Consider the following 19,286-nt stretch of genomic DNA (forward strand, 5'->3'; position numbering starts at 1 on the left):
ACCATTGCAACAAAAAGAATAAAATGCCTAGGAATAAACCTACCTAGGGAGACAAAAGACCTGTATGCAGAAAACTATAAGACACTGATGAAAGAAATTAAAGATGATACAAATAGATGGAGAGATATATCATGTTCTTGGATTGGAAAAATCAATATTGTATAAATGACTATACTACCTAAAGCAATCTACAGATTCAATGCAATCCCTATCAAATTACCAGTGGCATTTTTTACAGAACTAGAACAAAAATCTTAAAATTTGTATGGAGACACAAAAGACCCCGAATAGCCAAAGCGGTCTTGAGGGAAAAAAACAGAGCTGGAGGAATCAGACGCCCTGACTTCAGACTATACTACAAAGCTACAGTAATCAAGACAATATGGTACTAGCACAAAAACGTAAATATACATCAATGGAACAGGATAGAAAGCCCAGAGATAAACCCACACACCTATGGTCAACTAATCTATGACAAAGGAGGCAAGGATATACACTGGAGAAAAGACAGTCTCTTCAATAAGTGGTGCTGGGAAAACTAGACAGCTACATGTAAAAAAATGAAATTATAACACTCCCTAACACCATACACAAAAATAAACTCAAAATGGATTAGAGACCTAAATGTAAGACTGGACACTATAAAACTCTTAAAGGAAAACATAGGAAGAACACACTCTGACATAAATCACAGCAATATCTTTTTTGATCCACCTCCTAGAGTAATGGAAATAAAATCAAAAATAAACAAATGGGACCTAATGAAACTTAAAACCTTTTGCACAGCAAAGGAAACTACAAACAAGACAAAAAGACAACCCTCAGATTGGGAGAAAATATTTGGAAACGAATCAACAGACAAAGGATTAATCTCCAAAATATATAAACAGCTCATACAGCTCAATATTAAAAAGACAAACAACCCAATCCACAAATGGGCAGAAGACCTAAATAGACATTTCTCCAAAGAAGACATGCAGATGGCCAAGAAGCACATGAAAAGCTGCTCAGCATCACTAATTATTAGAGAAATGCAAATCAAAACTACAGTGAGGTATCACCTCACACAATTTAGAATGGGCATCATCAGAAAATCTACAAACAACAAATGCTGGAGAGGGTGTGGAGAGAAGGGAACCCTCTTGCACTGTTGGTGGGAATGTAAACTGATACAGCCACTATGGAGAACAGTATGGAGGTTCCTTAAAAAATTAAAAATAGAATTACCATATGACCTAGGAATCCCACTACTGGGCATATACCCAGAGAAAACCATAATTGAAAAAGACACATGCACCCCAATGTTCATTGCAGCACTATTTACAATAGCCAGGACATAGAAGCAACCTAAATCCCATCGACAGACGAATGGATAAAGAAGATGTGGTACATATATACAATGGAATATTACTCAGCCATAAAAAGGAATGAAATTGGGTCATTTGTAGAGACGTGGTTGGATCTAGAGACTGTCATACAGAGTGAAGTAAGTCAGAAAGAGAAAAACAAATATCGTATATTAACGCATATATGAGGAACCTAGAAAAATGGTACAGATGAACCAGTTTGCAGGGCAGAAATTGAGACACAGATGTAGAGAACAAACGTATGGACACCAAGGGGGGGAAATGGCGGGGGTGGGGGGGGTGCTGTAATGAATTGGGAGATTGGGATTGACATGTATACACTAATATGTATAAAATAGGTAACTAATAAGATAGATAACTAATAACTGCTGTATAAAAAAATTAAAAATAATAATAATAAATTAAAAAAAAAAGACTGACTTCCAGAAATTCTGTCTCAGCCCGTGTACCTCCTTCTGGCCATGGATGTCCTGGAGGTCAACACTGATGATGTTCTGGTGTGGATTTGGGGAGAGTAGGAGCCCCTCTTTGTGGACCGAGAGCTGGAGACAGGGAACTCCCATCCAGGCATCCCACCCTGGGTGACATATTTGGGAGAAAGAACCAGGGGCTGAGCTTGTACCGGAGGGAACAGATCTCTGCTGAAGGAGTGTGTCTCTTGGCCCTGAAGACGTCCCAGGGGAGGGGTAGTAGATGGCTGTGCCTGGGCCCTCTCCAGATGGGATTCTCTTCTCAAGGCCAGGCATCAATCAAGAGAACAGAAACCCAGCCAGGCTTCTTAAACAGTTCGAGTACATAAAACTCCCACCACTCAAAAGGCCAAGGGTGACTGCCATTAGGCACAGCTGGATCCAGGGGCCTGAACAGCCTCGCTGGGCTCTGGTCCATTCCTGCTCCCCATTCTGCTGTCTACTGGTGACCCCAGTCTCCACAGGGCCCCCATCACAGTGACAAGATGGACAATGTCTCATGTCCCATTTCCACATCCAGCAAGTGAGAGTGTTACCTTCTGGATGCCCCGCAAGCATCCGTCACACCTGACCCCAAACATGGCCTGTGTGTGTGGGTCAGTCCAGCTCCCACAGGTGGGTGGAGCCCCTCCCAGCCCAGCTAGGAGTGGGGAGGGGAGGCCAACCCCCTCTACCTGAGCAGGTGGGCTCTGCACCTCGGGACTCGGCACTTAGCCCTGCAAATGGTCCTGGGCAATAATCCGGGAAGCCCTTTTCATGCCCCCCAATGCCACACGTACGCACATGCACACACACACATACACACATGCACATGCACACACGCACATGTACAAGCTCGGGCAGGAGTCCTCAGGACACACGCTGCTCCCTCTGCCTGGGCACCTGGGGTGGGGGCCTCAGGCATTGCCCTGGGTCCAGCAGCCTCCCTGCCCAGGTGCCCAGTCCAGGTGTGGCTGCCTGGGTCCTGCGGCCTGGGACCCAGGGAGACTGTTGCCACCAGGACCACGGACACTGACGGTTGGCTGAGCAGGACCTATAATGCCCACTAGCTAATGGCCACACCCTCACCCTGCCCGTTACACCCTGACCCCTTAAGTTTGCTGTGAGCCCAGGAGGGTCCCAGAGTGGCCGAGATCCACGCTGCCATCAGCCCTTTCCCCCTCCCCAGGGCCTGTATATGTGAGATCACGTTCTACACCAAAGTTCAGGAGAACTGTTTCCTAGAAACTGGCTGGCCTCCCCTCCCCCACCCTAACTGACCAGCCCTGGTCGTCAGGCACCTGTTTACCTTGGAGAGGGAACACTCCCCAGGGTTCTGAGCAGTCAGTCGTGGCCCACGGGACACTGGCGCTCGGAGGCAGAGATGTGGCACCCTCACAGCCATGGAGGGCCTGCCGCCTGCTCTGGGCCCACGTGCCGGCTGATCCTGGAACAGTTGTGGGGCACTCTGCTGGTCTCTGAAAGCTTGACCCGAGCCTCCCAGCGTTTCCATGGGGGTTCCTCGTTTGTGCTGCAGTGCTGCTTTTGGTAGCAAGCAGAGGGCACAGTGTCCAAAGAAGGAAGGTGCCAGGCAAGAGGTGTCCTGCCCGTGATGAGGTCTGTGGACAGTGTAGTGAGACAACCGGCCCCCAACACCACAGGCCGCTGGAGCTCTGGGGCCGCCTGGCAGGGAGGCCAGTCTGCCAATGCGCCAAACCTTGTGCCTGTCGGCACTGAAAGCTCATCGTGTCAAAACGGTGTGGACTTCCTGGAAAAGGCACAGGAGAGACGGCCTCCTCAACTGCCCCAAGTGACCGATGAGAGACGTCCCCAAAGCACCAGAGAACAGCGGGGAGCAGCCTCAGCAGAAAGCAGGGGATGATTTGAATGAAAACACTCTTATTCCAGAAAGTCCAGAGCTGCTGGCCCAGGAAATTGCGAGATGGAGGCAGAAGAAGTAGAAGAAAGAAAGGCTGGGGGAGGCGAACGCCCGGAGGGAGCAGGACGTGGAAGCTGAGGTCGGCCAGGTAGAGTCCCCGGCTGAGCACCTGCTGAGGTTATGACTGGTCCCAGGTCTCCCTGGGGGCCGTGGGGGTGGCAGGGACATCGATCTGTCCTGCCATCCACCTGTCCACGGGTCAGAAGGTGACCTGAACAGGGTGAGGGGTGACGAGGACTTCAAAGTGTCCCTCCCGGACCCCGAGCTGGAGCCTCAGGGAACAGCCAGACAACCATGGGAAGAGAAGCAAAGGATCGCAAGGCTCGTGGGACAAACAGCCAGTCTGCAGAGGGAAGAGGTGGCTGTGCAGGGTGTGACCTCCCGGCTGGAGAAGTGACAGTGACAGTGACCTGACACCAAATGGAAACACTTCCCCCCAAATGGTGCAAATGGGGACATTGAACTGAAGGCGCTGTCCTGAGCAGTGTCAGGAAGAAGGGAAGGACCAACTGGAAACCCCACGGGAGCAGGTGTCCCGTAGCTGCATTTCTGAGAGCCGTGTGGCTGCAGCTAATTGACCCAGCAATCCCACTACTGGGCATATACCCTGAGAAAACCATAATTCAAAAAGAGTCACGTACCACAATGTTCATTGCCTCTCTATTTACAATAGCCAGGGCATGGAAGCAACCTAAGTGTCCATCATCGGATGAATGGATAAAGAAGACGTGGCACATATATACAATGGACTATTACTCAGCCATAAAAAGAAACGAAATTGAGCTATTTGTAATGAGGTGGATAGACCTAGAGTCTGTCCTACAGAGTGAAGTAAGTCAGAAAGAGAGAGACAAATACCGTATGCTGACACATATATATGGAATTTAAGAAAAAGAAAATGGTCATGGAGAACCTAGGGGCAGGACAGGAATAAAGACACAGACCTACTAGAGAATGGACTTGAGGATATGGGGAGGGGGAGGGGTAAGCTGTGACAAAGTGAGAGAGAGGCATGGACATATATACACTATCAAACGTAAAACAGACAGCTAGTGGGAAGCAGCTGCATAGCACAGGGAGATCAGCTCGGTGCTTTGTGACCACCTAGAGGGGTGGGAGAGGGAGGGTGGGAGGGAGGGAGACACAAGAGGGAAGGGATATGGGAGCAGATGTATATGTATAACTGATTCACTTTGTTATAAAGCAGAAACTAAAAAAAAAAAAAAAAAAAAAAAAAGATAATGGATGCTCGTATTCCACCCCAGTAAGTCAAAGACCTAAATGTATTCTCACACCCTCTACCCTTCCCATCACTCCAGGCTTTGCCCCGTTGACACAACCCAGACCTTAAACTCTGGGTTTTCAGGGGTATGTGCTCTCTTACTTTCAGCTTAGCTTTTACAACCACCATAGACTTACCACTGTACTGATAAATTTTACGTTGTAGGCCTCTTGCAAGATTTCTTAAATGTTGTTTCTCCATTTAAGCATTTCATCAAAACTGCTTTCAATGCCGATTTTTCTGTGTCAAAGCTCTGAGGCACCATTTTTAACAATTAATCATTTGCTTTTGTTAATTCAGTGGGTATTTATTGTCTGCAGCATGGCAGGGCTGTCCTAAGTGACAGGGAACAGCTGTGAACTGATGCCTCTGACCTACAGTGTTTACGTTTCGTTGGGGACAGATAAACAAACCCAAGTTACGTCAGAGCAGTAAGTGTCAGGAAGAAAAATCAGGCAGGGTGAGCGGTGACAGAAGACTCAGCGGATGCATGAAGTCCTTATTTCCATGAAGACACCCTTAAAACGGCTCTCCAAGGAAGTAAATGATTGCGATTTAAAAACCGTTCTATGCCCCGCCTCCATTTTTAAAACTTGGAAAATTCACATTTTACAGTGGTAAATTGTGTGTGTGTGCATTACCTGCTTTTGCGTAAAAAAATCCCAGAGCACTTAGAGTACCATAAAATGGTAGTTTTAAAAGTCCATGTTTGGGCTTCCCTGGTGGCGCAGTGGTTGAGAGTCTGCCTGCTGATGCAGGGGACATGGGTTCGTGCCCCGGTCCGGGAAGATCCCACGTGCCTCGGAGCGGCTGGGCCCGTGAGCCATGGCCGCTGAGCCTGCGCGTCCACAATGGGAGAGGCCACAACAGTGAGAGGCCCGTGTACCACACACACAAAAAAGTCTATGTTTGAACTTTTTAAATTCCTTATGAAAAATTTTAAAGACATAAAAGTAGAGAGAAGAGTATAGTGCATTCCTATGTGCTGGCTCCAACAATCTCCTGCACTCGGCCAATACTGTTTCAACTAGACCTTTTCTCCTTTTACAGTCCTTTTTTTGTTGTTTTCATTTTTTCTTTTAAGGAAGCCCCACACTTACCATTTCATCTGCAAGGGCTTCACTGTGCATCCTAACGACGCCCTTGCGAGGGTAACAAATGGCACGGACGCCCCATTTGCCAGATGTGACACTTTACTGCTAGCGTCCAGATATTTTAGTTTTTCTTTTTCTTTGTCTCTTCCTCTTTCCACCTGGTTTTCTGATTGTAAACTCATCCTATTATTTAGCTTGTCTATTGTGTTCACTGTTTCAAATCCTGCTTGGTTCTCTTGGTTTCTTTTCTATCTCTTTTAGAATGTTCATTAAGCTAATTTTAAATTCTTGGGCTCTCTGTTCTAAAATATTAGCACATATTCTGACAGAATCTCTAATTCAATATTCTAACTGTCAAATAGCTGTACTCTTCAGATGTCTTCTTTCTCCTCAGGAGGTCATTTTCTGTGGGGTGTTGGCTACTTGGTCAGCTGGCCTCAGAGGCCTCGGTCCCGGGGAGCTGAGGGGCGGGGAGAGGTGGGGAGCCCCGGCCCCTGCAGCCCTGCCGCTCTGGGCTGTGGGCAGATGCTCCGTGAACAGGGCCTTTGCCCACCCGGAGCTGCCCTACGGACCCAGGCCAGCGGTGCCGGTCGATGCTTAGCCACGCGCCCCCTCCCCGTCCTGTGTGCATGTGTGTCCATGAGCTGATGGTCAATTTTATGGCTGTGAGGACTGCAGCCCACGCTGAATATAACACACGATACTCTGGCAAGTCCCAGGGCCCGCTGCCCCCGCAGACGCCCGGTGGGTTCTCGCTGCGCCCTTGCACCCAAAGCCAGCCCAGAGCAGGGTCGCCGTCACCCACGTGTCTGGCGCGGGAAGCAATGGCGATGCCTCTCGTCGCGGGCGTGACAGTTCTCAGAGGCCGCACCAACACGTTCTCAACTTCCGGCGCCCTCACAACCTGGCAGGCGCGTTTCAGGTGCCCTCTGCACAGCCTGCGACCCCTTCTCGGGCCTGGGGACAGCAGGCCAGCGGAGGGGGCCCCAGCGGGGGCGTCCAGCGTGCACAACTCCCCCGCAGGCCGACGCCAGGGCCCAGCACAACAATGCACACGGCGAGGGAGGGGCTCTGGGGATCTAGTACCTTGATCTGGATGACTGAGCGCGCATACGGTGTGATCTTAAACAACGGCTGGGTTCGACCTCTCCCCACATTCCCGCGCCTTCGCTGCTGGGCCAGCGCCCCAACTGGCCAGGTTCACTCGGCTGGTCCCTCTGCCTTTACTAAAGAAATTATTAATAATATGACTAAATGTTAATTAATATTAACAATTAAATGATGGCAATTTATGAAGTAGCTGCTTCCCCCGCCCCCCAGATGCAGCCCGCCTGCCCCCTCCCCTCCTCCTCTCTCCACCACGACACCCACCCCGATCCCCCTCCCATCCCAGGAATGGATCTGTAGTCTTTCCTGCAGGAGAACAAGAGCTCCGTGTCACGTCAGCCCCGTCACAGATCACGGGGTCTTGCCCGCCCCCTCGATGGAGCCACAGGAACACCCCACGAGGAAAAGCCCTTCTACAGACTGAACCCGTAAAGAGGAGGCTGCCCCCAACCTTTTCTCTGAAGCTTAATCTGCCCTTTTTGATGACACATATTTTCATTTGAATGTTGCTTTTATTGTGGGGAAAGAAATGAAAACAGAATCAAAATGGATGCAAAAGACAGTAAATCACTTGTCTATAACAGTGCTGCTTTTTATTTGTATGGGACTTCTGACTTTCCAAAAGGTTTTCCTGTTTGCTTTTCATGTTGATATAGAAATGTTGGACAAAGAGATAAAATTTTTAAAAAGGAAAATAAAATGAAAATGACTCCCAATCCCATCGTTCACACACGGTGACCAGACTCAGCCTCTTCCAGATTGTTCCGTGTGTGCTTGTACCCATCTTACATAAAGCATCCGAATTTCTCTGCAACCGCGAACTTCAATACTGCTTTGCAGCCAGGTTTCCACTTTACTGTGAACGGCCCTCCAAACGCCAGCCCTGAACACTGCCGCTCCACCCAGTAACCAGGTAGCTGCCGCGCTGTGGCCGACACCCAGATAATCTGGCCAGCGACGAGCTGGTGTGGGCTCCCCCTCTGCTGTCCCGTCCACGGCCCTCCATAGGCCTCACGCCGCGTGGGCTCACGTCACCCTCCCTCTCTATAGCTGGGCAGGAGCAGGGGCAGCTGTGCAAGTTCCACTCCTCCGCCTAACATGTGGGAGTGGCCGGCGTGTGCCAGGAACCCACGTGGGGGGTGGGTGGGAATCAGAGGGCCCAAGCCCCAGGGGAGTTGCTCAGAGCCACGCACAGATGACAGGAGTGGAGCGTCGGCCCGGTGCCCTCAGCTGGCGCCCATCCACACCTACCCAAACCCTACTCCGGACCAAGGAGGGAAATAACCAGGGAGGAGAGAGAATCTCAGCGAGGCTGTGGTAGTGAAACATGGTTTTATTGAGAACATCTCAAGTCCTCTGTCTGAGTGACAGGGTCTCATGCTCGGTTCTGGCTGGTCTTGGTGCAGGAGGAAGCTCATGCAGGGGGTCACGTGTGGCCTGTACATCAGTGGACACACAGGGGACACCGAGGAGTGTGCCTTAGTGACAGCGTTCTCGGCTGAATTACATTCATATGAAGTGTCCGAATTCTAGAATAAAATTAAAAGCATATAACCCAAAGTTGGAGAAGCAAACAGCTTTTGGGGCTCATTCCACGAACATTCCATACACCGCCTTTAACTGTTCACGACTGGGTCCGTGATGCAACATCAGCCCAAGCCGTGGCCAAAATGAGAGTTCTCGGGGCTGGGGGCGTGTACCTCCACACACTGAACGAGGAAGCGCAGACGCGCTGCCAGAAACAGGAGCTCAGAGCCCAGGTCAAGTCAGAGCCTCTCCCTCCTGCCATGTGGACACAGAACCCCAGTGACCCAGGCTGGCCTCTGGCCGGGTAGAGACAGGACATGCCGAGGACAAGGACACGCAAAGCTGGACTCACATGATCACGAACACTCAGCTCCTTCCATTCGTACAGTTTTGATAAAAAGAAAACCTTCTGAGAGATTCACTAATTTCACAGAATTTAGAGATGGGAATGCCAGCTGATTTTACTTCTCATGCTGGATCAAATTTAGAGTTGGGGCAGACCTTACATTTTGGTGTAAAATATTTTGGAAATGGAAAAAACCCATCTTTTTTGTTTCTGGAGAAAAGGGGCAGGGCATGCTCGGCCCTCCCAGCACCCACCAATTCCATTCTGGGACCTGCCTACCCCAGGAGACTGGGAGGCTTGGCCACGTGAAATTACAAGGAAAGCAGGGATTCTATAGTCCGGAAAGCAACAAAATTTGTTCAAAAAAAATAAATTCCAGAGAAGTTAATACCTTGTGAAATGTGGGTTTGTACATTTTAAAATAAAATAACTGTTTTTGATTATAATAAAAATCTCCAAATAGAAAAAGATGACGAAAAGCCCCATTAAGACTCAAGAGTCAAACTGCAGGGAGGAGGTGAGGCCTCCCGACCCCGAGCAGAGGTGAGGGCTGAGGAACCAGCGATCACGGCCCCCACCTTGGTCACCCTCTCCACAAGCCCTGGCTCGGGTCACAAAATGAGACTTCTCTATGGCGGACCTTCCTGCCAGCAGGACAGCTGCCCAGTGGCCCCAGGCACCGCAGCAGGGCCAGTGTCTTTGCAGAATACATACTACAGGCTTAGCTGACAAGACAGAACAGAAACCCTCCCAAACCCCACCGGTCAAAATGTCCTCAAAGTTTAAGATTTTTCTCAAAAGATCAAGGGCTTGGTTGTGTCAGATTTCCAAAGTTTCTAAAACCCAGATTAAGGACCCTGGATGCAAAACGACACCTCAAGGAAATGCCTACGTGGTGATGCACGGCGCGCTGCGCTCCCTGATTTGTCTTTTGGGGGGTGTGCATTTCCTCCTTTTTCCTGCTTACAGAGGAATGTGCCAGTTGCCCTGTCCCAGGAGCAGGGGCTGTGCAGGCCTCCTGCCCCAGCCCGACTCCCCGCAGTCCCACCTGGTCCTGCCGCCCAGCGGTCCCCAACCCCCCCTCGCCCGCGATCCTTGGCTGCCTTCCTCCCCAGCATCCTCCTCAGGCCTGGGTGCTCTCGGGGCAGGAGCCCCGCGTCAGGTCCGTCCTGGACGGTCGCACAAATGTGAGCCGGGAAAGGCAGCAGGGCACAGCCACACGGCATGGACCCACGCAGTAAGGCATCCGTTTACCTGGGCTGGGGGCATGGCGGGGGGATCATGCTCAGGTCCACAGTCGGCTGACGGGGGGGGCCGGGCGTCCTGGTTTGCTTGTGTGCATGCGCAGGATCATTCCTCTGGACTTTGTAACCAAAATCCACATATTTTTTAAAAACTAAGTCCATCTCCCAATCCCCATTAGAAAAAATACCATTTATAGAGATAAGAATAAAAATGCAGGGACTCACAGATGTCTTTTCTGAGTGTGCAGGAGACTGCTGTGGTCGGGGGGCGCCACCAGACACCTTTCTTTTCTTGGGTGAAACCACAGCAGGCCCCGCCAGGCCACGCGGGCCCGAGCCCTGTGCCGACGGGGTCGGGACAAGAAAACGCCCTGCAGAGATGGTGGTGTGGGCAACCCTCATCCTCTGACCCGGCCAGGCCCAAGCAGTGTGGTCCCCTCCCCCCTGCCCTGCACGCGCCCACAGGGCGCAGCACCTCAAGTCTCCATGCGGACGCGAGGAGACACCTGGAGACGTGACCTTCTGGGACCACGTCTCCCACTCTGAGCACCCGGGGTCTGGGCCAAAGTGCCAGTGGCCGTCCTGCTCCTGCTCTGAGTTTCCGGAGCCCATAAAGGACATGGGACACCCAGGCACACAGCTTGATGCCTGGACTTGGCTGGAGGGCCCTCTCTGCCTATGGCGCCCCCAAGAACCCCCAGAACCAGGAACTGGTGCTGACTCAGCAAAGGGCACGAAGCTCCTCTCCGATCCGCCATGGAAGCGGGAGCAGCGTGGTGTGGACCTTTGCGTCAGGGTGGGGCGGCCTCCCAGGGTCCCCGTCTGCCCGCCTGCCCTGACCCCCGGCTCGCTCAGCCCACCTGGGACTGGCCTGTGTGCTGTGGAGTGCCAAGCAGTGTCCCGGGCTCCCCCGACTCCAGACCACCCCCACTTCCCTGCCGTGACATCAACATCCCAACCTGGTCGAGACCCCACCAGCAACACACTGTCTCGCCAGCTCTCAGCCTCAACACTTATACTTCAAATGTGTCCTTGATAAAGCTGGAAAGAATAATTAGGAAATACGCCTTAAGTGGCATTTTCCAAGAATGAATACCTACTCACTCAGCTCTCCTTCCATCCTGTGAAGATCTTGGGACAGTCATTCACATCCAGGAGGTTCAGAGGAAGGACCAGAGGGAATTCTAGGTTATTTACTGTGCAGTAGCCCCTGTGGACCCCTTCTAGTCCCTAGAAGTTAAATACTGCTTAAAAAACCCAAATGAGTGGCCAGGCTTCCTGACCATGTTTGACCTCTGATTATTTAGAAGTCAACCGAGAGACGATTTTCCATGATATGGTCCTACGAGGGGCACAGAAACTTCTAGAGGACGCTGGAGGCTGCAGGGACCTGGCTGAGACCCCATGCGCCACGCCACGGGTCACTGCGCTGTGGACTTGGGCTCCGTGCGGGGAGTCCTCTCCCAGGGAGGCGCCTACGGGGAACAGGGACCTACTTGTGGACAGGGGGACAGTTTCTTTAGGTTACTGCTTCCTATCTATTTCCTCACTCCCTCCGTATAGAAATGCTTCTTTGCAATCAAAATAATGTGGCATAAGAGTGACCTGACATAGTTATTTCTTATTTTATAAACCATATTCCTAGTTCTGAATAAATTAATTATTCAAGAATTTCACACAAAGTAATTTCTACTTTTCCTAAACTTCAGGAAGCCCTACTCAGTAGAACTCAACTTCTAAATGTAAACTGAGGTTGAAAGCAGTCACTGGATGATTCAAAAGGGGGGACACTGCTGTAGAGAGACGCCAGGTGGCGACACGGGACCCTGACGCCAGACCCCGCGCCCCGCGCGCCTGCCCCTGGGGACGGTGCCACGCGCCCAGATCCCACACATCCCACACCTGCCCCGGTTCAGCTGCGAGGTTTGGGGCCGCGCCGCACGGCCGTCAGGGTGTGAGTGAGAACTGGTCCTGTTCCGTGGGCTTCTCCACCCAGGCGCCCAGCCCAGCCTTGATGAAGGCTCTGAACAGACAGGCCTTGGCGGCCTGGTACTCCTTGGCCACCAGCTTGGACTCATGGTACACGTTGGGTTTAGTGATCTTGGAGCGCAGTAAGTTGGAGGGAACCTGTAAAAAGATTTAAAAAAAAAACAAGTGCAACTGTTTAAGCAATTACGGTAGAAAATGAAACTCAGTATGATGTTCAAAAAACGGCGTTTCAAACGGTGCCGCTTCTGCGGGGGAACCAAGGGACAGTGCCATCCCCAGGGACCGTGTCACACAGAGCCATGCTGGACACCCCCTGAGGGTCTGCATCCTCAGCCCCAAGTGGCGGCTTCCAGGTTAAACAGACAGGGGCTGCTGGCCAGCAGCGGACTCCAAGGTCGGGTTTCACACCAGCAGGTCTTTAACAAACAACACCTCTGCCCTTTGGCCACAGGGAGAACTCGAGGCCTCCCCCCACCTCCTCCAACCCAGTTTTTGTGCAGATCTTAGAATCAGCAGGGCAGCCACCCAAGGCCCCCTGCGCGGGTGAGGGTCCCGCCACGGGGACGCAGCAACCTCTGCCCATCACAAATAAAAGCTACTGACCCGACTTACAAGTAAATGGAAACTGGTAACATACTGACTCACTAGAGGAGAGTTTATGTGGGGAAGAAGGGCCGTGCTGCTGCAAAGCCCCAGCCCCCAGCCAGAGCCTCTAAACACACAGGTTTGAACCCAGGGTGCCCCAGAGCTGCGGGCCCTGAGGAGGACTCCGCGGGAGTGCAAAGTCCCCGGTTCCGGGGGGCTGGGGTGGGAGTCTGGGGGGAGGGGGGCTAAGCCTGCTTTGAATCTGAGGAGCCAGGGCCAGACTGTCAGCCGAGAGCACCCAGAAGCGACCAGGTGTGGGGCGGCTGCCCGGGCAGGCTGGTGGGGAAGGGCGCCTCAGTACCTTGCCGTGCACACGCATCCAGCGACAGTACAACGCGTGCTTACACAGGCGAGAGGCGCGGCCCAGCTCGTCCTTTCCTGTGGTGGCGTTGATGACCTCGATGGCCGAGTCACCCACCGTCCAGTTGACACTGAAGTTGGGGGCCTTCCCCGGCTGCCGCGCCTCTGCATTGCTGATGCCTGGAACGAGACGGGGGCGGGTGACGCGGGGTCCAGCGTGGGTGCTGCGGGGACACAGCCCGACAGTGGCCGGCCAGGCGCGCCTGCCCTCCCAGCAGCCCGGCCCAGTCCCTGCTGCCCAGAAACACACCTGCCTGTGCAGGCAGGCGGGTGGGCCCGCAGAAACCCCCAACCCCGAGACTTCACGCACTCCCGAGCTCACTCGGGGCCAAAGCTCTAGCCGCCTGGGTGTAGAGGGGCCCTACTTCTGGGAGCGATTCAGGTCCCACACGACTGTGCTCCTTGTTGGAGTGCCTGGCGCTCAGACACTGCCTGCCCACCGGGGCCAGGCGCATTCAGGCCCCGCCTCACATGCAAGACACGAACGATCCAGGAAACCAACTCTCAAGGAGCGTGTACGAGCGTGATGGTGCCTTCTCAGCAGGGTTCAACCCTCCTGTCTTGACCAACGGAGGGTCATGTCCTGGGGCTGAAAGTTGGACACACTCAAGTCCCCCTTGCGTGTAGAGCCCGGTCATTCAACCCCGCAGACGGCAGACACAAGGCCACGGCGCCTACGCCGGCAGCTGGCCCGCACCTGGACCCTCCAGGGGGCCTCAGCCCAGCCCTCGCTCTTGGCGACCATCTACTCCTCCCTCGCACAGAACGTTAAAGCCAGGACAGCAGGTCCAGGCAGCCCACAGTTGGCGCCCAGGCCTTGCTCAGAAGCCTCACTTCTTCAGGGCAAAACAGCAGCTCGTCTGAAAGCAGCATGAAAAGACAATCAAGAAAATTCATGTTTACAGGCCACCAACCTCAGGGAAATTCACTTAGAGGGATGATACACGCTTAACGGGATGTCCACGCTCCCCTCCCCCCAGGGCGTGCCGGGGAGGAAGTGGGCATCTGCTCTGTCCGGCCTCCCCTTCACCCCTTCACTGGCTGGTCGCAAGAGGAGGGGTTGTTGGTTCTGAACTAACATCCGGACGTGATGGAGAAGCTTCTTGTTAGCAGCACTGGCCGGGGCTTCTTAAAGGGCCCTGGCATTCAACACAGACACCACCCCCACGGACACGGCGGGGAGCTGCTGCCCCACAGGGGGACCTGCGGATGGTCGCCCAGGGCTTCTTCCAGGGGCAGGCGGAGGTGGGGGACTCCCATGCGGGGGACAAGCCTTGGGCACAGAGCGGAGCTCGCTCGGGCCGGGAGGACCACACCCTGGGTCACCTGCTCTAACACAGCTTCTGAGGTGAATCGCAGGGTGACCTCAGGTCACTAAATGGACACTTAAAAAATGATTTGTCCACAGGAGGAGTGCAGATTAAGAGGTGCATTCTTCCCTGGTGTTGCGGTGGTTAAGAATCCGCCTGCCAATGCAGGGGACACGGGTTCGAGCCTGGTCCGGGAAGATCCCACATGCCATGGAGCAACTAAGCCTGTGCACCACAACTACTGAGCCCACGCATTGCATCTACGGAAGCCCACACACTCTAGAGCCCACGCTCGTAAAAAGAGAAGCCACTGCAACAAGAAGCCCGTGCACCACAACGAAGAGACCCGGCTCGCCGCAACTAGAGAAAGCCTGTGCGCAGCGACGAAGACCCAATGCAGCCAAAAATAATAAATAAAAATAAAATAAATTTATTAAAAAAAAGAGGTGCCCTGCCTTCTATTCATTCAACCACAGAACTGCCTAGTCCCTACTGATCTTTCGTTCGAACACCTAAGTCCTCCTGGCCACAGTGGCCACCTCTGAGGTCTTCTTCCGAGCCCCATGGAGGCGGTCCAGCTGGTAAAGCCAGCTACCGACTGGCTTCACACCATCCCCCGAAAGACAGAGAAGAGTCTGAACGTGGAAGGGGTCGGAGTCCCCCCCATGAGGCCAGGTGGAAAGCATACCCCATGGACAGAGCAAGGAGCGCAGGTCCCCCTACCAGTCCCGACCTCTGGCTGACCTCTCCTCCGGACCCCAGGCCCGGCTATTCGCCTGCCTTCTCAGATGTACACGATGCCCGCCCATGGGAATCCTCCTCAGAGCAAAGCCAGCACCTGGTGCAGCCCCTCTATCCGTGCCCCAGGGCTGCCCCTTCCCCAGCAGCCAGCCTCGGGGCTCAGCGCAGGGACTTGCTACCTGGCTGACAATTTAGAAACTACCCCCTAGGGAGACAGACCCAGTTCTGAGAAAAGCTTCAGGGTTCCTTCAAGGTTTCTACCTTTTCCATTAAACTGCTGAATCATTTTTTCATTCCAAGACGTGAGCGCTGAGTTATTTCACCTTCCATGAAGGTTTTAACTGAAGTTAAAGGGGCATCCAGGGTGACTATGGGTTCCCGTTACAGAAACTGCCAGTCACTTGCTAGATGGTCAGGAAAATGTGTAGTTACAATCTGGACTGAAAGTGGTCTTTGTTCTGCACATACACAAAGACCTGAGTCGAGCTGAAGTGGAAGGAAACCGAGTACACAGCGCCCGACAGTGATGGTGACACGGGCCGTGTAGCCGGGGCCGTGAGCCCCGAGCCTGCAGCCCCTGGAGCGGAGTACCTTCGAGGCTTCCATTCTGATTTTCGTTAAAAAAGGCCCCTGAGCTGACGGAGCGGGGGTGGAACCAGCGGGCAGCACGCGTCTGTGAGGGCGAGGTGGCCACACACACCTGTCCTGCTGTCCTCCTGCTCCCCAGTCCTAGATGGGGCCACGGCTCTGCGCAGAGGACCTCGGGCCAAATCAGACTCCCTTCTTACACGAGCCCAGGGTCGGGTGGCTAAAACACCCACTCCAGGAAGGAGCCCAGGCGCTCTGGTCCAGAAGGGGACGTGCGTGCTGCTGCCGAGCCAGCCGGAAGGTGGGCCCATCACACAGACAGGGGGTCAAGCCGGCCTCGCCCCGAGAACCGCACAGGGCTGGTGCGCGAAAGGGAAAGTCCCTTCCCCACCAACGCGCCTGGGGGAGCCAGACGGGGACTCAAACTGCTGGTGCAGACGGTAGGAAAGGGGTGTGGACACCTGGGCGGGGTGGGGGCGGCAGACGTCCGGAGGGACACGTGGCACTTGCGTCCTGCAGGCGGCACTTTGGGCCAGGTTCATGTTCTGAGCAGCGCATGACCTTCCGGGGGCCCTGCTGCAGCAGCACCTGGAAGGGGGTGGGCAGGGGTGACGGGGACCATGCCGCACGGGGTGGGGAGGATCCAAGGGCAGGTGTGAGGGGTCGGGTTCCGTGACAGGAAGGAGTACGTGCCTGCCCTGAGATACGACTTGAAGACGATGCTCAGTGAAGCTTAACAATTATTTCTGAAAAATCCTCAAAAGTGTCATCAATAAAATAGGTAAAGACACCCACACAGAGAGAATTTTAAAAAGCAACAGGCCAATCACATCCCACAGGCTCTCAAGTGCTTAGAACACACTTTGAGGTCACGTGCATCCACAACAGGCAGTGGCCATCCACTCCACCTGGGATACCTCGTCCTTCTCAGGAAGCGTCCCTAGACAGTTCAGTTCAGAAACCGGAAGGTTTCTCTCTTTGGCCACAAACTGAAAACCTAATTGGAGACGTGGCGCCTTCTCCCAGAATGGGGATCAGAGCCAGGAGAAGGCGCCTGTGAGCGAACAGCTGTGACAACGCCCGGTGGGTCCCGGGGTACCGGCCTCCACACGGTCTCGACAGCTCCCCCCATCAAAGGCTGGTCCCTCAGAGCACGAGGCCCCTGGCACGGCCATGAGCGAGCAAATTGGGGGGATCTCTATCAGGGCAGACCAAAGGACACAGTGAAGCAGGAGGCTCGGGACGAGACCTGTGAGCTCTGCCCCAGGAGAGGATGGAGACAATGGCAAAGGATAAAACGGAAGAGAATCTCTCTGACCTGAAGACTCCATTACCCAGATCAAAGTATTCACAGTCGTCAGCAGGAAAAAGGAAAACCGGCCACACACCTAGGCTTTATCTGTTGAAACCTGTGAATTTTAGGGGAAAGCGATAAATTTAATGCTCCAAGGGTAGAACAAAAGGGGGTCCCAGGAAGGAAAGAAAATCGAGGTGGCTCAGTGACACAGGAGACAGGAGGACGGCTGGGGTTCTCAGGGCAGGGCCAGGCTCGAGATGTCTGCGGTCCTCAGACAAGCGGATGAAGGCGCATCCCTACGCAGAGCACTGCCCGCGCAGGCATTTTCCCAAAAATCAAACAGGAAGTAATCAACAAACAACTCAAACAGGAAGCAATCAACAAACAACTCAAACAGGAAGCAATCAATCAACAAACAACTCTACTCTGTCCACTAAATTAAGGACATATTTCAGCAATATGAAAAATAAACCCGAGTGTGGAATTAAAGAGAGGGGAGCCCGCGGGTACAGGAAACAGTGATTACAGGAGGACGTGTGGTGCTTCCCTTTCTGTCCAAACAACTGTTGATAATAGGTCTGGAAAGCTTATTACGAAGGGCTTTTTGAAAGTTTCTAAAGTTCAAGATGACATCAGAATCTAGAAGGATGAGGGTGAGAAGAACGTGGACTGAAAACAACCCTGAGGTTGTAGTTCTTCTCCAAGCTGTGACCTTTACAAATACTGATTAATTTTTCATGCTAAATTTTAATCAAATATATTTAAACCACTTTTAAAAATTTAAGGGTGGGCTTCCCTGGTGGCACAGTGGTTAAGAATCTGCCTGCCAATGCAGGGGACACGGGTTCTAGCCCTGGTCCGGGAAGATCCCACATGCCGCAGAGCAACTAAGCCCGTGCACCACAACTACTGAACCCACGCACCTAGAGCCCGTGCTCTGCAACAAGAGAAGCCACCGCAATGAGAAGCACCACAACGAAGCGTAGCCCCCCGCTCGCCGCAACTAGAGAAAGCCCGCGTGCAGCAACAAAGACCCAATGCAGCCAAAAATTTAAAAAATAAATAAATTTTAAAAACTAAAAATTTAAGGGTAATCACTGGAGAAAACAAAGTAAGATTTAACACGTCCAAACCACAAGCACAAAAAGAGAGAAAGACAATTTAATCAACTCAGCAAAAGTAAGGGGAAGAAAACAACAGTGAGAAGGTATAAGGGCCAGAAAGTATGAGACAAAAGGAAGAATGAAGAATTCACACCCTGGGTCCAAACCTGGTCCCTCCTGTTTCCTCGGGGGGTCATTCTGTCCTAACAGGATGCGTACGTAGCATGGGGACCCCTATTCTAGATACCGGGGCAAGGAGAAAAACATCCACACCTATTCCTGCCTGGAAAACACATACACACTCATTCTTACTCATATTTATATTCTCTCTCATTTAAGGCTTCACTGTCTCGACACAAAAGCAGCTCTTTTCACCAATTACCATAAAGAGTCACGTGCTTTCCCCTGGCAGGCGGTGCAGCTTTCTGTCCTGGTCTGACAGTACCAGGCTCCACAACCTGACTCCCACACCATCTCCCCAGAGACCCTCGGAACTCAGACCAGATCCGTCAGGATTCGCTCCCCAGTGCTGCCTTGTTTGTTACTGTTTTTTTAAAAACATGTATTTGGTTTATTGAAGATGTTAGCTCTGATTTTTAACTCTAAAATTTTTTTTATAGATTACTTTTATTTATTTATTTAATTGAAGCATAGTTTATTTACAATATTATGTTAGTTTCAGGTGTACAGCATAGTGATTTGGTATTTTTGCAGATTATACTCCATTACAGGTTACTACAAGATATTGTGTATCATTCCCTGTGCTATACAGTAAATCCTGGTTGTTCATCTATTTAATACATAGTAGTAGGCATCTGTTAATCCCATACTCCTAATTTATCTCCCCATCCCTTTCCCCTTTGGTAACCATAAGTTTGTTAGCTGTGTCTGTGAGTCT

The 19,286-nt window shown here is 52.4% G+C and overlaps 1 protein-coding gene across 1 annotated transcript in view; it reads right to left on the reverse strand.

The window, feature by feature from the left end:
* Positions 1–8,551: 8,551 nt before the first annotated feature.
* ADARB1 (adenosine deaminase RNA specific B1) overlaps positions 8,552–19,286 on the reverse strand; it is a 115,038-nt gene continuing 104,303 nt past the window's right edge. Inside the window, exons 10-11 of the mRNA XM_081234893.1 lie at positions 13,291–13,462; positions 8,552–12,482 (exon numbers count right to left, since the gene is read on the reverse strand). Of these exons, the coding sequence (XP_081091019.1) occupies positions 12,303–12,482; positions 13,291–13,462 (352 nt within the window). The 3' untranslated portion in view covers positions 8,552–12,302. The remainder of the gene's footprint in view (positions 12,483–13,290; positions 13,463–19,286) is intronic.

Source organism: Mesoplodon bidens (assembly GCF_964165515.1).
Source record: "Mesoplodon bidens genome assembly, chromosome: 5".
In the NCBI taxonomy this organism is placed as follows: Eukaryota; Metazoa; Chordata; class Mammalia; order Artiodactyla; family Ziphiidae; genus Mesoplodon; species Mesoplodon bidens.